At 50.6% G+C, this 17,538-nt stretch overlaps 7 protein-coding genes across 7 annotated transcripts; 4 read left to right on the top strand and 3 right to left on the bottom strand.

Moving 5' to 3' along the window:
- Positions 1-222: 222 nt before the first annotated feature.
- Aud_004445 (uncharacterized protein) lies at positions 223-540 on the bottom strand (the record flags this gene model as incomplete). Its single annotated transcript, XM_043289385.1, has 2 exons — positions 223-462; positions 487-540. 2 exons carry the CDS (start codon positions 538-540, stop codon positions 223-225), a joined length of 294 nt encoding a protein of 97 aa, XP_043145320.1.
- A 505-nt stretch (positions 541-1,045) lies between these two features.
- Aud_004444 (putative C6 transcription factor) lies at positions 1,046-3,346 on the top strand (the record flags this gene model as incomplete). The annotated part of the gene is made up of 6 exons (XM_043289384.1): positions 1,046-1,153; positions 1,216-1,325; positions 1,384-1,463; positions 1,516-2,162; positions 2,264-3,018; positions 3,082-3,346. 6 exons carry the CDS (start codon positions 1,046-1,048, stop codon positions 3,344-3,346), a joined length of 1,965 nt encoding a protein of 654 aa, XP_043145319.1.
- A 1,051-nt stretch (positions 3,347-4,397) lies between these two features.
- On the bottom strand, positions 4,398-5,229 carry med7 (mediator complex subunit MED7; the record flags this gene model as incomplete). The annotated part of the gene is made up of 2 exons (XM_043289383.1): positions 4,398-4,913; positions 4,969-5,229. The coding sequence occupies 2 exons, from the start codon at positions 5,227-5,229 to the stop codon at positions 4,398-4,400; spliced, it is 777 nt and encodes a 258-aa protein (XP_043145318.1).
- A 342-nt stretch (positions 5,230-5,571) lies between these two features.
- Aud_004442 (phosphatase PAP2 family protein) lies at positions 5,572-6,724 on the top strand (the record flags this gene model as incomplete). Its single annotated transcript, XM_043289382.1, has 4 exons — positions 5,572-5,703; positions 5,769-5,862; positions 5,916-6,255; positions 6,316-6,724. The coding sequence occupies 4 exons, from the start codon at positions 5,572-5,574 to the stop codon at positions 6,722-6,724; spliced, it is 975 nt and encodes a 324-aa protein (XP_043145317.1).
- Positions 6,725-7,112: 388 nt separating this feature from the next.
- On the bottom strand, positions 7,113-8,339 carry Aud_004441 (NAD(P)/FAD-dependent oxidoreductase; the record flags this gene model as incomplete). Its single annotated transcript, XM_043289381.1, has 1 exon — positions 7,113-8,339. One exon carries the CDS (start codon positions 8,337-8,339, stop codon positions 7,113-7,115), a length of 1,227 nt encoding a protein of 408 aa, XP_043145316.1.
- A 1,124-nt stretch (positions 8,340-9,463) lies between these two features.
- Positions 9,464-14,588, top strand: optE (small oligopeptide transporter, OPT family; the record flags this gene model as incomplete). Its single annotated transcript, XM_043289380.1, has 12 exons — positions 9,464-10,030; positions 10,083-10,229; positions 10,279-10,477; positions 10,534-11,048; positions 11,100-11,321; positions 11,381-11,434; positions 11,489-11,570; positions 11,625-11,741; positions 11,796-11,980; positions 12,034-12,084; positions 12,140-12,353; positions 12,763-14,588. 12 exons carry the CDS (start codon positions 9,464-9,466, stop codon positions 14,586-14,588), a joined length of 4,179 nt encoding a protein of 1,392 aa, XP_043145315.1.
- Positions 14,589-15,245: 657 nt separating this feature from the next.
- Aud_004439 (uncharacterized protein) lies at positions 15,246-17,266 on the top strand (the record flags this gene model as incomplete). The annotated part of the gene is made up of 2 exons (XM_043289379.1): positions 15,246-16,427; positions 16,475-17,266. 2 exons carry the CDS (start codon positions 15,246-15,248, stop codon positions 17,264-17,266), a joined length of 1,974 nt encoding a protein of 657 aa, XP_043145314.1.
- Positions 17,267-17,538: the final 272 nt, after the last annotated feature.

Below are 17,538 nucleotides of genomic sequence, written 5' to 3'. Positions count from 1 at the left end.
CCAAAATTTAGCTGCCTGTCAGAAGTATTTATTCCTGACTTCTCCAACTCCCAGACCAACTCTTAGGCATTGTTAGGATTCTGATTCTCCAGCCTTCTCCCTCTTCAGCTAAACTGTCTAACAACAGTAAGCGAACCTGAGTCCTCTACGCTGAAATTTACTTCTAGAATCATCAACAACTGTGGTCACATTTACTGACTTTACTGGCGCCGTCATAGCACTCTACGCCGTCCACTGGAAAATGGCCGCTTCGTCCTTCTCCTCGCCCGTCAACTGGACTCTTCCGTCCTCTGCCTCTGGGTCGTCCATCAAGAAACCCATCAAGACCGTCTCGAAACCATGCTTTGGGTGTGACTGCGGGGACGAAGAGTGTGATTGCTGCATTTGCACGGTGATGTAGATGTATAGTATTCCCTGGAGAAGGTATGGATGATCCATGCTCATCGCAGACAGGACATTGGCCTAATGGTCATCAGGACAACTTACGAAGAAGCGCGTTTTGATTCTCTGTGATATCCTGGCTTGAGGGTTTCGGACCATGGGTTCTTATACTACCTTGTTATCGTCCTCTATATTCCTGCTTTATTTATTTCTTTGGGAATGGTAGATGAATGATATGATATGGATCCTGGAACAGTCGGTCTTGTCAAGATATATTTCGTACTTATCATTCGCGGTGTTGTCATCGAGAACCAGTCTAGTTATGTCCAGATAACAATGGATTTTGCTGGATTCTCACCTAATCATCTTTATTTGTTGTCGACTCATACACCTGGTAATATCTTTGCTTTCATTAGCATCTAGCGTACGTGTACTCGATACAGAGTAAACAAACGACATCAATAAAATGGAGATAAAGCGGTGATACTCTATTCCGGCCCGTCTCTTTTTTGTCAGCGGGATTCGGACTTTTTTATCTGCATCACATCCGCCGTTTTAATAGTCATCACTAACGACGCGGACGGCTCGCCGGGGACTTGTCCTTAATGCTTAAATTTCGAAGAGGCTCTAACGCGCACCCATAGAGCCCTGAGGCTCATTTCAGATGGACCCTCCTACCGTGCCAGGTGTGGGGTCCGAGGAGGAGAATCGTGGAGTCCCGCCCTCTCGGAGGCGAACTGCGAGGGCTTGCGATTCATGTTACAAGAGGAAGGTATTACTTCTTTCGGGGAAAGCGGAACCGTTTCCGCTGAGTATTGATTGATGGTGATGTAGATCAAATGCGATGCTGCTGTACCACAATGTAATTGGTGCAGTCACCATGATATACCATGCACGTTTGATCGGGTGATTCGGAGGAAGCGAAAAGAGAACAGTGAACCAGCGTACGCAGAGGAGATTTTTGATATGCGGCTGAGCTTCCATAGCTGAATATCGCTCCAGGCAACAGAAAAGCTCCCGTTTGGCGGAGCGAATAAGCAGGATAGAGAAGCTTCTATCGGAGAGCCTACTGAAAGAATCCGGTGTGCACCCCTTCTACATGTCGATATGTCGTATTGAAACTTACCCTGACAGTTGCCAGTCTGTCGCCCGGCAGTGGCAGCTCGGACCTTGATATCTCACGACATCCCTCACCTCCAAGCCAGCCTCAGGTGTCGTCCTCGTCCGTGAGGTTTCATTTCGCCGGCCGGGAGCTGGGCGTCATCAGTTTGATGACAAGGATCCCGTTCCTGCTTCCTGAGGGTCGGCAATGGATTGAAGCGCGCACAGGACGACAGTTTTCGGAGGATAAACTCAACAGTTATTCCCGCCCACCATGGGAGAAACAGCGAGCATTAAGCTCAAACCGGCATTTGATGAACATGCTGCCTCAGAGCATGTTTGAACTTCCCGATCGGCATGCGGTTGAAGTACATTTAGACATCTTCCGCACGACTCTGATGCAACGAGTGTTTCCGATTGTGGATCCTATCCTATTTCCTGACACCATCAAAGCCGCGTACTCGCACTCGAGTCTAAGCGCCAGGCGAGCAGATATCAGGGCTTGTATTCTATCATTCCTTGCCTTTAGTTCTATTCTCCAAGTTCCGGAATACAAAGATCGACCGCTTGGCCTCCCGCCGATAGACAGTGAGGGACTTGCTCTTAAGGCTCAATGTCTCCTCCCGCAGGTTCTCCGGGAGGATGCAAGCTTAGAGGGTCTCCAGGCACTTATCATCATGGTGAGTCGTCATGCTGGGCCTGGATCCCGCGGGTCGCCGCGCAAGCCGCGTGGCTCTACGGAGTATTGTATCGTCCTTCAACAGAACTGACGAATGCACAGGCGCTCTTCGAACTAGTGACTGGAAATCTGTGTACAGCAAACTATTATGGTTCTGTTGCGGCACGGATAGTATACATGCTAGGTGGCCATACTTATCCCGGCCCCTTGAACTCATTTTCCGCATCTCCCGCCGAGCAACTCGAGTGCAGGAAGAAAAGGCACCTCAGGAATCTATTCTGGCTTTGCTATACAATTGAGAAGGACGTGGCTCTCCGCACGGGACAACCACTGGTCCTCTCCGACGAAAACTGCGACTTGACGCTGCCCCCCGGTTATGTAGAGCAACTGTACAGCAGCTTGGGCATCCATCACCATTCCCGAGAACTGCCAGACCATCCGATGTTCCCAGTCGATTTACGCCTAAGCATCATCAAATCTCGAGCCTATAGCGCTCTATACTCGTTCCGAGGGCTTCAGAAAACAGACGCAGAGCTGCTGAAGGAGATCCGCGAACTGGACGACGAGCTAGAAAGGTGGAGGATGTCCGTCCCGCCGGAATGGAGACCTACCCTGTCTTTCTCCCATGAGACCCCGGATCCAAATGTCAGCATGCATTCCGTCATGCTGAGGCTGAACTATCACCTCTGCATGACAATAATCCACCAAGCCAGCAGTCGGTGCAAATCATGGGTCCAGGGACAGGGCGGAATGATTGAAGGAGTGAGTTCGAGCCTGGCTCTCTCTGTCGAAGCGAGCCGCTCCACACTGCTCTACCTGGAGTCAGCCGAGCATGTTCTCGTCGATGGCGTTTTCTGGTGCGTCGTCCCCATCGTCTGTGTTTTCATAGATCCATGTGTATCTGGGCTAACTCGACCAAGGACACTCATCTTCTACCCTATGTCGGCTCTGATCGCAATATTCTGCAACATCCTGCAGAATCCCTCGGACCCCCAAGCCACAAAGGATCTGGCGTTGCTTCGGACGGCGACGTCCATCATGGAACGAGTCTTCCTGCGCCAATTGATCTCCATAGACGAGGTTGTTCACGTGAAGATGGTTGCAGATTTTGTGACGGAACTTTACACGTTCGCAACGTGCGCTGTTGAGAAAGCGTGGAAGGAGCGTGCTGGACAGGGCTCTTAACTCTGTCGTATCTTGGTTAAATAGACTAGTGATAGATCCTACTTGTGCTGGCCCACAAGGACTTGATAGATTATGGTTGAGCGGACGGCTTATAATGATTCTACTCGGCTCATGATGGACATGGTTGAAGCTACGTGGTTTTTAAACGAATATAAATAAGACTGGACATATGCAGCGCAGTCAGATACAATCCGCAGGATACGGTTCTCAAAATGCAAGACTTGATCGGGAATATTCGTGGCTGATATTGGTTCTATTGTAATTATATATCTAAAGCCAGGGAACCTAAACCAACCAACATTAGCAACTGATCAACAATGTCGAACAGTGAAATGGAGCGGTAGACAGCGAGCTTTCGCAAGCATCATTTCAGATTATAATGCACAGACGGAATCAAGAAGTACTTTGTACTTTCATATGGGGTTGAAACAAAGAGATTGGCATATTCATCATTTGAGACCTTGAAGAAATGAAAAGAGAGAGACTTACCGAATTCTTATGATGAGTAGTTGCTTAAGCGACTTGAGCAATTGGGATTACTCGATCAACAGTTTTACCTCCATAAAATAAAACTGCGACCATCCAATGCTGACCAAAGATGCAATGGTTTAAAAGGTGGAAATGTCTGCTGATTCCGCGGGATGATTTTAAAGCTCGAGAAATTGGTGCGTCACGTGATAACCGGATGAATTGATTTCCCGAAGACAGCTGGGAGATGGTAGTTTAGAATGATAGCACCAATCCATAAATTACCGCCTACATTCTGGGGGTATTCGCACTGAGATAGCGTTTCCCAAGGCTGGTCTCGAGTTGCACCAGGGGTTGGCCGAAAATGTCTGCATTGGCGCTCAATTGGCAATTGCAGCGCTACAATCGCGCGTTCATGAGAGATGACGGTTTCTCCCGAGCGTCAAGCACTCGCTAGGGCAGTCGTGTAGAACACCAGAGAACTGAACTTTAAAAGCGAGTCGGAGAAGGCCGTGTAGCCGTTCTCTGGGCCATTCCAAGTGCTTTATGCCGAACAAGGAAGATATTGGAGCGACTGTCGGCCTCAATCCGTTCCGTCCAGAATGTCCCAGACTAGTCGAGAGCTGTTGGCGTCCTGTTCGCTAGTAATACGCTTTGCCCTATCATTTTCGACTGGCTTAGACGTAGAATCTATGTCGATTCCCTGAGCTTTCAGCTGCTCCAGGAAGCCGTTAATCTCGGCGTGCATCTTATCCATTTGTTGTATTTCTTCTCGGCTCCGACTGAGCTGCTCCTCCATCATCATAATCAGGGACTCTCGCGCTTGGTGCGGTCGATAGAGGTTGAGAAGGTGGTGGGCGTTGATAAAGAGGTTTCGCAGGTCCTCTACCTTCGATTGGAATTGCTCCGGGGCTATCGAGAGGATACCGACAAATTCAAGGAAGTTTAGTAGTAAAGACTTGCTGATTTTCAAAAGATAGTATGCATGGTTGAACGGTCGAGATGGTTGCGACGGCTTGTCGGGGTCCGTCTCGGTTGGCGTTGAGGGATAGAGCTGTTCAATACCCTGCTCCTGCAAAGATGGCAGGGTCGTAGAAAGCTGAAACCAATGGTAAGTAACGAATTAATTTGGTGCTTTCTATGTGTGGACCTACACTCTGTAATTCTCCAAAGACGCTGTAGTGTCCCGACTTCGGTATCTCCGGGGGCACAAGGAAACGGAGCTCTGGTGGAAGGTGAAGAGCGCGCAACTCAGCAGGAGTCCACTTCTTCTTTCGCGGTTTGCCATCTTCCCCCTTCGAGGCCTCTCTTTTGATCTCCTCTAGTCTTTTGAGGTTGTCCGGCGTGAAGTGTTTCCAGAGAGGAGGCGGCGGAGCGAAGGCTGTGAGCGGTCTTGGTTGCCCAGTTTCAGCCATGAGGACGGCCAGGCGCCAAATGAACGTTTTAAAATAAATAAGGCAAGGCTTGAAATTCCTGATGCGTGTTGAAATCAACCTCAGAAACTTGCGGGGCCAGACAGCTGGGTTGTGGTCATTGAAGAGGATGCGGAGATTCGACCAAGGTGGCAGTGGCCCGTGCTCAAGCACTGACGACAGAACCGCCAGATTGCTCGTGTGCTTTCAACAACCAACTGGCGCTTTCTTGAAGTTATCACTTATCACTACCTCCTCGTTATTTGAGCTTCCTCAATGCGCAATTTGACATGCGCGGCGAGTTTTTATTCTTATGAGTAATCTACTCGACCGAACACCGCAGAGATGCCTCGCAATGGCATGGGTACTGGGCCGAAGCCGACTGTATTGCCAGACGCTCTGGCTCGCTTTTGCCAACGTTCGTATCCAGTAGTGGACTATATCGCTTTAGCATGCTTAGCAGGGATATGGGTTATGGTAATACCTTGCTGCGTCTGAGGTCGAGATACGGTCGCCTTACTAACGGCTTTGATCGTCCGTAGATCCAACTCTTCGTTGACCCATTCCATCGCATGTTTTCTCTCGATAATAGATCTTTACAGTATCCCTTTGCCATTGTGGAAAGAGTCCCCGTGGGTGAGCATGCTCGGAGTCTAATATCGGTTTGTCGCATGCTCATGCATTGCTAGTATGGTCGATTATCTATGCCGGAGTCGTCCCACTCCTGATCCTGCTTTGCTGGGCGGCCATTTTCCGCCCAAAACCATACCAGGTTCAAGTGACTATTCTCGGGCTGCTTGTCGCGCTTATGTTGACATCCCTGATTACGGACATCATCAAAAATGCGGTTGGAAGACCTCGACCCGATCTTATCTCGCGGTGTATGCCCAAGAAGGGCACTCCGGCCAACACCTTGGTGGCCTGGACGGTCTGTACACAGTCGAACAACCACATACTCCAAGAGGGATGGAGAAGTTTCCCCAGTGGTCACAGCAGCTTTTCTTTCAGCGGGCTAGGATACCTGTCGATGTCAGTTTCCGGTCGCAAGATTGTTACCAAGCTACCGATGCTAACGCGTACTCGATGTAGGTTCCTCTCAGGACAAATGCATGTATTCCGCCCTAGAGCTGACCTCTGGCGCTGCATTCTGGCTTTAATACCGATGTTGTGCGCGCTGATGATCGCAATCTCGCGCCTTGAGGACTATCGACACGATGTCTATGATGTGACCTGCGGGTCGATCCTTGGCCTGATTATCGCACATTTCTCCTACCGACGCTACTATCCACCCTTGCGGTCTGTCGCCTGTGACGTCCCGCACGAGGCTTATGAAATCGTCGGTCCAAACGGATTCACTAAATTGCCAGGCGATGAGGAACAACAAATCCAGGAGCGAGGGCAAGACTCACGCGGCTGGGAAACCCAAACATATCAGCTGGAGGATCTGCCTGCTCATCACGATCGGTTGCATCATCCTTCCTCGGATACCCCTGCTTAAAAATGAAATATTGACACCACACACCTTTCCTTGACAATGGTTTGCTCGCAAGCACGTGCGTACCCTGGTGGTATGCGCACATGTACAACGACTACTTGCATATATGTAGAAAAGCGGTATGAATTTTTGGGATAGATTTGCTACCTCATCTATAACTTGGAAATATCACTATATTGTACATTCGTCCACTCCTTGACGTCGTGGAAATCCATTACTCTGTTGGGCCCCCCGAATCTCCCTAGAGTATCCTTCCAATTGCGATTGGCAGCAATATCTGGGTCCCATTTGATCAAGTCGTGGATCTTTCGAGGAACCTTGCCTTCCATAGCATCGACGATAAGATTGCCAATTGAAGGCAGGTATTTAAAGCCTTTAAAATATCAATTGGTTAGCTCTTGCCACGGGTGACATCTCGTGAGGTCAAAGTCTTACCTCTACCGGAAGCGCCGCAGCCCAGGACAAGCGAATGGTACTGAGGATGACGATCGATCAAGAACTCGCGGTTGGCAGTATCGGCGCACCAGCAAATCCTGGCGAAACTGAATGGACGGTCTGCAAGCTGTGGCATTGTCTCTTTAAGTAGAGCTCTAACCCTCGCCTCAGCTTCTTTAGGAATCTGAGTCTTTTCAAAAGGGATGCTCATCACCGTTCCGTCGGCAGACTGCACCATATTCGTATATCCTGGATGTTCGTCGCAGATTTTAATCTCGCCACGCTCCTCGTCTGGCTCAAAGAAGAACCCCCTCTCGATGTTGAAAATAACCGGGATGTTCTTGTAAAGAGCCCGCTCTTCAGGCTTCAGTGCGATATGGACCAGCGTCCATGCTGTTGGACGGAGCTGATTCTTAAAATCAAGGAACTGACCGGCGCTGGCACCGGCGCAGAGAAACGTGCGCTCTGCACGCCAAATCTTGCCATCTGCGGTAACGGCACCTTTGACATCATTATTCTCAAATATTAGAGTGACTACCCTGCCCTGAGGAGTGCCAGTCACGAATTTCACGCCCAATCTCTGAGCCTCCCTTGCAGCAGCCACGAGCGCATTGCGAGCATGAGCCCAACCAGCTCCTGAACGTGCAAAGTAGCCCTTCCAGCCGGGGAAATCTCCTTGTAGAACACCCTCAGGTGCCAATTTGCGGAATTGCTCCGGTCGTGTCAGTTCCACAAGGTTGGGGTCCTCACCGGGCCTGACACGGACTCCAAGGCGTTCCAAGCCTTCCTGAGAGCAGGCGGACATGAGCAGTCCAGTATCGTGATAGTATGGTTTAAACAGGGGGTCGTTTTTCCAGCCATTGAACGCCTCTTCAGCCAGAATCTCGTTAATCTCAATCTCGTCCTTGTTGTTGGTGTATTGACCTGAGGAGATAATTTTGTTCACATCGTTCCCAGCCGAGATGGCCGAGGGAACAGGGTAGGGATCTAGAACCGTCACATTTGTGTATCCTCTGCGTGCCAGATGGAGAGCGGTTGACGTGCCCCAGGTGCCTGCACCTACAATCAAAAGGGAAGATGACTTCGTCACCGCCATGACGTTGCTCTGATGAGTTTGAAAATGATTATTATTGAGGAAATCAGTCACGTTATGAAAGTCAAAGGAATGAATTGTTCTGTTCATCAGACCAGTTGCAGAATGAGGGTGTCGGACTCAGAACATCATGACGGCCAGCTTTATACGTCCAACAGGAAGATCATGCCATGATCATTGAATTGTTGATATGATGCAAGTGTCCAAACTACACGCAGGAAGGTCCAGGCGAAGTATCTGCTGTCTTATAGATAATATCACTCTTTATCGCGTGTCTTAAGTTGTCTGGCTCTGACCGTCTGGAACCACATAATAATGCTTTACCCAATCACACTGAGTACGTGGATTTCCCCGCGTGCAGTGTCCAGGTGACTCAAAAACGACTCCACTCTGATTTGATAAGTCGGATTAACTCCCCAGCGCACTTAAGTAACAGATCCAGCTGTCTTTAGCCTGAATCAATCGAACCCGAAGTCGGCCATGGTTATCGCTACTATTCGCTTATCCGTTGTTTCGGCCTCGGATTACGGCCGAGGATAGCTAGTTGACAAGGGTGATTGATTGATAGGGCTGTCTGATACAACATCTAAATAGAGATAACAATGGCTCTCATTCCTGACTGTTCGCATCAGTCCATTGAAACCCTATCTTTGGTTCTCCGCCCTTGTGAATGGACAGCTTAAGCATGTGCCAATAATGATAGGGCCTAGACAAGCCTACCAAGTGTTTAGGATGCGCCGGCTGATAACCTTGGCCAACATCCCGGTAAATGGCGTCTTGGTCTCTCGCTTGGACCTTACCTAAAGTTCTGATTCCTCGTGAATGGTCAGTGGCGTCAAACCCAGTTTTGGTTGCTCCTAATCAATCACCCAACAATCTCGGAACTTCTTGCGTCTGTCGCTTCTTTTCCCCACACTACGGTTCATGCCGACGCGATCAACGCCTCGAGTAGTTCTGGGGTAGGACCTTCCGTCTACCAGTTTTTCTATCTTTTCTCTATTGAGGTTGGGGTTCCCCTCAATTCGCCCGCGATAATAGCATCATGACTGATAACTATCGGGAAAATTTGACGAGACGGGCCGTGGTATAAAGATGCACAGAATGGCCACCATTTAGGCCGACCATTCTCATCCAGGAATTTCATCCTTTTCTCTCTCCCTCACCATTGTGCTTTCGCAAAGGACAGTAGCTTGCCGCTGTTGGACACAGCTGCCATGGCTCCAATTCAGTCACAGGGTGCCGATGTGGAAGTTTGCCCTGAGGACCCATCATTGCGCGATGATGGCACCTCCAAAAAGCCAATAACGGCTGAAGAGGCCATGGAAATTGCCATCGGAGAAAGCAGTACAGTCGAGTATACAATCGATTCGGATAACTCGCCCTATTTGGAAGTACGGGCCAATGTGCCCAATACCGATGATCCTACGCTACCTATCAACACATTCCGAATGTGGTTCCTGGGCGTGGTATTCACCTTGGTAAGCGCAGTTCTTCATCAGCTATCGACTTATGCTGTCCCTGCTGACCGAGGCGGCTTTGCGCAGATCGGTACCGGGGTCAACCAATTCTTCTCGATGCGTTATCCGAGTGTGACCATCACGTCGCTCGTGGCGCAGCTGGTCAGCTACCCTGTAGGGTGCTTTTTCGCAAAGGCACTGCCGATTATGAAGATCCGTCTATTCAACCGGTGGGATCTGGTCATCAATCCCGATCACCATTTCAACATCAAAGAGCATGCTGTGATCACCATTATGTCGAATCTCAGTTTCAACCAGTCATGGGTGAGTGATAAACCGAGCTTGGCGCAAGGAGAGCGGCTCTGACAAAGAGTAGGCGAGTGCCATCATCCAAGCACAGAAAGTCTTTCTCAATATGCCAACCCCAGTTGGTTATCAGATCTTGCTCGCGCTGTCTATGCAACTGTTTGGCCTTGGCCTGGCTGGACTATCATATCGATATATTATTGAGCCTCCGCAGATGGTATGTAGAGAACTCGTCACAACAGGAGAAAGAGACTGACCACTTACAGATCTGGCCTTCCACGCTAGCCAATGCTGCACTGTTTCAGACACTCCATAGCGGCGCGAACCCGATTGCTGACGGATGGAGGATCTCTCGTTATCGCTTCTTCTTGTATGTCTTCATTGGGAGCTTCTGCTGGTATTGGCTCCCCGGCTACATTTTTACCGGGCTGAGCACATTCGCTTTCATTTGCTGGGCAGCTCCGAGTATGTCCTCAATTTCTCTCAAAGAGCTCAATATCCTCTAACAAGTCATTTTGCAGACAACAAAGTACTTAACAATCTGTTCGGAATGACGACCGGACTGGGATATCTTCCCACCACCTTTGACTGGAGTCAAATTGCTTACAATACCTCACCCTTGGTCATGCCGTTCTGGGCACAGGCAAACGTGTTCGCCGGCTGGTTCTGTGTGTATGCAGTGATTGCCCCAATTCTCTACTACACCAACACATGGTTCACTGCATACCTCCCTTTGACCGGATCTGATGCGTACGACAATACTGGCAAAGTCTACAATTCGAGCCGAATTCTGGATGCAAGCGGCGCCATTGACGAGGCCAAGTATCGCGAGTACAGTCCGATCTTTCTACCTGTGACCTTTGCCTTGGCCTATGGACTCGGTTTTGCTGTCCTCAGCTGTCTCATCACCCACGTCTTGCTGTACCATAGCAAGGATATCTTTAGCACATTCAAGGGCGAAAACAAAAAGGATATCCATGCAAGACTGCTTTCCCGCTACCCCGATGTTCCCTGGTGGTGGTTCGGAATCCTGACTGTAAGTTCAAACGTTATAGCGGTCTTCCCGGGAGAAGCTGACACCCGACAGGTCATCGTAGTGGCGGTAGCAATCATGACTCAGTATGTCTGGCATACAGGGCTTCCATTTTGGGGTCTCTTTATTACCCTTGCCCTTGCGGCAATCTATGTGATCCCCGTCGGAACCGTGTACGCCGTTGCCAATCTGAACAGTAATGTTTTGACCGTGCTGGGAGAGATAATCTCGGGTTATACGCTAAAAGGAAAGCCCCTTGTGCTTCTTATCTTTAAGGTAAAAAAAAAAAAAAATACAACACTCCTCATTGCCAGCACTCGCTTATGATTCCTCAGTTCTACGCATACACCGGATTGAGTCAAGCAATGTACTATGGTGCAGACATGAAGGTTTGTCTCCATGACGCTCACGTCTGAAATACTCTGTTAATCTATCGTCTACAGCTCGGATTGTACATGAAGATCCCGCGTCGGACGTTGTTTGTTGCCCAGCTTGTCGCTTGTATACTCGGAACTCTAACCCAGAGTGAGTTTCGGACACGAGTGTTTCTCTACGCTTGCTGACGACATACTTTCCCAGATGGTGTTCTGATATGGATGCTTGGAAACGTGGAAGACGTATGCTCAAGCGATCAGCATGACAACTTTACCTGCCCGCAAGGCCGAGTCAATTACAACAGTGCAATTTTCTGGGGTGGTATGTCTTTTGCCGATCTCTTTTATACATTGACCGACTGACGGGTTTAATCAGCGATTGGGCCAGCGAGACTGTATAACATCGGCCAGAGGTACTCTGGTCTTTTGCACATGTTCTGGATTGGAGCATCGCTCCCTATCATTACGTACTTTATTCGGAAGAGATTCCCAAAGTCACGCTTCATCGAAGCAATTCACTGGCCGATTTTCTTTGCAGGCACTGGAAATCTACCACCAGCGGTATGGATCTGTCTCCTAAATACGGTCCTTTGTAGCTGACTGATATGGACTAGACCGGCATCAACTATACAACTGCTTTCGCAGTCAGTTTCATCTTCAATAAGGTGAGCCTCCGCTCTCTGGACAAGATGCAAATTATGAAGTACTAATGACCGGCAGGTCATCAAAGGCCGCAGGCCGCACTGGTGGGCGAAGTACAACTACGTGCTGTCCGCTGCACTCGACTCTGGTGTCGCTGTTGCCGCAATCCTGATATTCTTCGCGCTGATCTTTCCCGGAGTCAGCTTGAGTTGGTGGGGAAATACCGTCAACAGCGGGACAGTTGACGCAAAGGGAACACCCTGGAAAGAATTGGGTCTGAATGAGACATTTGGTGAGAGGACTTGGTCATGAGCATGGTGATTCATGTCAATAATTTACACTCTATCTTGAGGTTCGCCATGTGTGCTGAAATCAGCTATTGCTGTAAATATATGGATTTGCCTGAGGCAACTCAATCCCCGCGGGGTGATAATCCCGTGCTCTCATTGGCGGATCCCCCTGTCGGAGCGGATTCTTCCATCCTTTATCGATCCAGAAATAATGACTCCGTTGGCGATGTTCGATAAGCTCCATCATCCTTCATCCATCCACTCTAGGCTTTAACTGGACTTTTGAGGGAATTACCGGACTGTATATACTCGTACCGCCTTGACAAAGTTGACAAAGTCTATTCGGTGCTCAAACCACCTCGTATTCGATCAGGACTCTTGAGGTTTAATTTGCCACTGTTCGAGAAAAAGTCCGCAAACTCCTCTTCATCTCCTTTCAAACGCACCAATGGTCCTTGCAGCATGAAACTGGCCATGTAAAGGGTCCCCATCACGCCGAAATTCGGATGCCACGTAAAAAGGCTGCAGACCGTGTGGGTCCGGTCAAGACCCGAACCCGCAGCGGTTGCAAGGAGTGCCGCGCGAGTCGCGTCCGCTGCGACACTCAGAAACCGGTTTGCACCCGATGCCGGGACAAGGGTCTCGTATGCTCCACGGAGCTGGTGCTTAAATGGGAGTCGGAGTTTTTGAGCCGGGGCCTGGCGTTTGGCCGAGCGGGTGTTTGGAGTAAGTCCCGCTCCGCTGGCACGGAGTCTCGAGGGGCGGCGACGGCGTCGTTGTCGGTTGAGGAGAACGAGTGGTGCGAGTATCCTGCTGTTGAAAGCTGGGGGTTTGTGAACAGTGGTGTTTCGACCTTTGAGAACCCCCGCCAGGTGAATGTTGCCTGTGATGAGTTGAATGGTATCCTGGTTCGTGCGAAGGACAGGGAGTTGGTGTATGGGGGTGTCGGGTCGCCTTCGTCGGTGGTTGTTGCTGACGACGGCTGGATTGCACGAGAGGCGTTGAGCCCGCCAGCTTCGCTGTCGCTGTTTCCGAATATTCCAGAGTCGAGCCAGACGCACTTGTTTGATTACTATCTTCAGCAAGTGTGTCCGCGGACGACAGCCAGTTCGAAACTTGCCTCACCTTTTGCCTCCGTCATTCTCCCGTTCTGCTTGTCTGCGTCGCCGACCCTGTTCAAAGCTATTCAAGCGCTGGGAGCTTGCCATTGGTCGCGCTTCGATCCGGCATACAGCGTTGTCGGCCTCCGTTTGAAGTCTGAAGCTTTGCGAGGTCTCCGCCACAGACTCGCTACCGAGGGGTCATTGACATGTTCGGGTGACCCTGAAGTCTTGGTTATTATGATGATGCTCTGTCTATACGAGATTGTGGACAATTGTGACCAGCGGTGGACGATACACTTGAAAGGCGCAAAGGAGTTGATTCGCGCCAGGAGACAAGAACAGGTGGCACTGGCAAGGTCTCGGAAATCCCAAGATCCTGTCTCTGCCTTTGCTGAGCTCTTCTTCGCTTTCCAGGATGTTATGGGCCGGACTGCCTGTGGTGAGGAGGTCCTTTTCGGGACAGATTACTGGGAAGAGAGCGAGCAGAAAATCGACTTGTGGATGGGATGCAGCCCGGAACTTGTGTCAATCTTATCATCCATCACCGAGCTTAGCCGGACGAGACGGCAACTTACGTCCGATTCCGCTCGGGCTGCGTTTGCCCTTCGCGCAGCGTCTCTGGGGCGTAGACTGGAGACTCTCGTACAAGAAATTGATGATGACGAAGATGAAATGCTCAAGTCAGCTGCGGAGCTCAAACGATTGGCTGCAGTGCTCTATCTTCATTGTGCATTATACGGCTCCTCACCATCCACCCCTTTGGTCATTGGTTACGTGAAACGGATTCTACGACTGGTCTCGGAATTACTCGATTCTCGATCCCTGGTGAGCATGACATGGCCTGTCTTTGTGGCCGCGGTGGAACTGGACCCAGTTCGCGACGAACTATGGTCTGATCCTACGACTAAGACTGTGGTATATGGACGGTCGCTAGTTCTACGAGCGCTGGCAGCGATGGCTGAATCGAGCGTTTCGAATGTCGCTCGCACAAGGGCTGTCATTGTCAAGGTCTGGCAAGCTCGGGATAGTGACATGCTGAAAGGCTCGCCTGTGGACGTAGCAAATGATCACACGAGCTGCAATGACTGGGAGTGGTATGTTGCCCCAGTCAGTACAGCCATGAGTCTGGCGTGAATTATGTCTGGAAATGATGCAATGAGACACGTGTCGGCCATTGGGTTCGTTCTTTTCTTTTCCCCTTTTCCTTTTGGCTTTTCCTCTTCTCTGTAATCTAGGTTCATCATATGGGTATTCACAAATAGCTTTCTGGGTAGTATTGCTCTACAATCATATTCTGAGACGAATCAATTCCGATCCCGCAATGAAGACGATGAAATAAGAGCTTCAAGTCAATTGGCTGAAAATGCCTTGCCTGAACGCTTTTTTATTGCATTCGTATCCCAGTGCCTGTAGAGTGTCGACGCAGCCAACAATTGCGGCCGATCCGCAAGCGGGGCACGAGTTCGCGTGATTCGCCAGAGCAGTCGAGGAACGTCAGCGCGACCAGCCAGACCAAGAGGGCGCAGCGCTTAGAGACAATCACCCTCAACAACTCCTGTCTTCGAGTACTTCGAATTGCGTTCTTCTCTGCCTTCACACTTGATATTACACTGATTTTGAAGATAGCAGGACCTATCTCCCTCTCACCGCGCAGTAGTCGACCACCGACACCACACAGGCGAACAAACATAAAGACCGATTCGTTGACACCTACTATTAGCGCTTCAAGCATGATGTTTTTTCGAATCTGAGCATCGAGCGTGACCTCGCCGCGTATTCGAATCTATCTCAATGTCTAATTTGACGTCGTCCACCCCTCCTTCGACTCTGTCGCACAGTCTCCCCGTCCCGCCATTTGCGAGCAGACTGAGCGAGCAGTTGTCCCAGAGCAAGGAGCAGAGTGAATCCAGCACCGACACTGACTCTACAGGAGATAGGACGAGTCGCCTCGGAACGCCACTGCGTCCTTCCCATAAGTCTCGTTCGCTGTCCGATGCGCCAAAACCCGTCTCCGCCTCGCCGTCTGTCTCGGGAGACACGCGCCCCTCCAGTAAAGATGACAACTCCATTACCTCCACTCCCGAAACTCCACAGAGGTCGTCCATGCACTACTCGAACCTTTCTTTGAACCTACCTTCGAAGTTAGCCGGATCCGCATCCGTACCAAATCGCGCCCCGCTTTCACCCAAGCTCGACTCATCGCACATCTACGGCTCCCCAGGCTCGGTACTCCCTCGACGCTCACGAGGTCTCGATTTCTCCCGAGCATGCACGAATCTACATCACTCGATTATTGCGGAGTCTTCGCCTGATTCGTCACCAACGGTCGGCGGCCGAGGTGTCACCATCCCGCAGCGGCGTGGCTCGCTGGGGTCAACCTCTATGGGTCCTTTCTCGACATCTGGCCCGGCCGACCGAACCGCGATATCGAGTTCCGTGTCTAGCGTGAACATGATGGAATCGGATACAAGCAGTAGCGAGGAGGATGACGAGCCGATGATAGGCGATCGAGATGATATCATGATAGCCAGCACCCCCCACGCGAACAAGATGGTCGGCGGGCCAAGCCCGTTTGCTGGGGGAAACGTCCCTAGTCCGGGAAATGATTGGATGGGTGGGTATTCACAGGCAGCAGCTAGCCTGCTGAGCTTTCAGCGGGCTCGATTTCGCAAAGGACGTAGCAGACACAGCTCCAGCAGTGCCAGTGGAAATAGCTCAAAGCAGAGTCCGGGGCCTCTCTCTCCGCCAGTGATGAAAAGCATTGAGAATCCTAACGGTGGTTATTTCGGATCCAAACAAAGCCTCGGGCCCCGTCGCGAAAGTCTCAGCCTTGGGACTCGCGATTTGCGCTTGTCGGATCTGAGTGATGAGGGGGAGAGTCGCCACGGACACAGCTCGGCTGGTGGTTCCGCTTCAGAAAGCGGGCCTTTGGGTGTGATTCGGCGGGCTGTGACTCGACGTGGAAGCTTACTCGTAAGTGTAGTGCTGGAGGCAATGACCAAAGCTAACCATGTCTCCAGCCCAAAACAAAGACATTTGCGCGCATCCGAGCTGCCCTTATGGAGGAGTCTGCTCCTATTGACAGCGACGCAAAGCGTGAAGCGGAGGTTATACGGCAGGTCCGTGAGAGCGAACCTGATGCTCCCCATACCTCCCCAAGCCTGGACGCCTTGTCGTCCCTCACCCCTTCCGTGCCAGGGGTGAGCGCGGAAGAGGGATCTACGAAGCCTGGTTCATTTACCCTGGATGAGCCCAAGTTCAGCGATGAAGCTCATCGTAACTCTGCGGGGGCAGAGTTCTGGAATACGTTTGATGAGCGCTACCGCACACCACCGCCCTCTATGCGCGCATTGGGACCGTCAGCCATGTCTGAGGATGATATTGCCATGGATATCACGCCGTCGACAACGCTAGGGTCTAGCACAACTGAGTTCGCCAAACCGTATGATCGACCGGGATCGAGAAGCTCAACGCCACACGCAAACTTTCCCGCCATGAGCGAGATCAATCGGAAACGACGCCGGGATGATGACTTTGATCCCAATCTTTTCAAACGGAGAGCCGTGTCTCCGAGCATGAGTGTCCAGAGTAGTCCTGTCATGCCGAATTCGCCCGCGGTCAAGGATACAGGGCACAACATCTGGGGTCCCCCTCCCAAGTCTAATTTAGGCTCGCTATTCCCAGATCGGCCGAACGGAGAGCATCCTGCCAGACATACGTCCAATAACTCGCACTCTGGGCCTCTAAAGCGCGTTGGTCTTCAGGGTATGACTGAAGCCAATGATGGTTTCATGAATATGAGCATTGAATAAATGTTCTGCCTGGATGTGGGCTGCTAAATTCTCCCGACTGTTGCAACCACGAGCTGGACTCGTATATACCATATAATCTCTAGTTGAACCTTCTTGTTGGCTCTTCAGCGTGGTGCATTTGTACTTCAAATGGTGCAGACACTCCTTGCTCGGCGTTGAGAGGATTTGTACCAATATTGGCGTTAACCTAGTACTTAGCTTGAATATGATTCTACCCTAGTGTCCTATCAATTGAAATGATATGGTTCTCAGAGCATTCGCAATGATGCAGT

The sequence above is a fragment of the Aspergillus udagawae genome, assembly GCF_001078395.1.
Source record: "Aspergillus udagawae IFM 46973 DNA, scaffold_3, whole genome shotgun sequence".
In the NCBI taxonomy this organism is placed as follows: Eukaryota; Fungi; Ascomycota; class Eurotiomycetes; order Eurotiales; family Aspergillaceae; genus Aspergillus; species Aspergillus udagawae.
The sequence above is the reverse complement of the archived record's forward strand: the minus strand, read 5'-3'. Positions and strand labels throughout refer to the sequence as shown.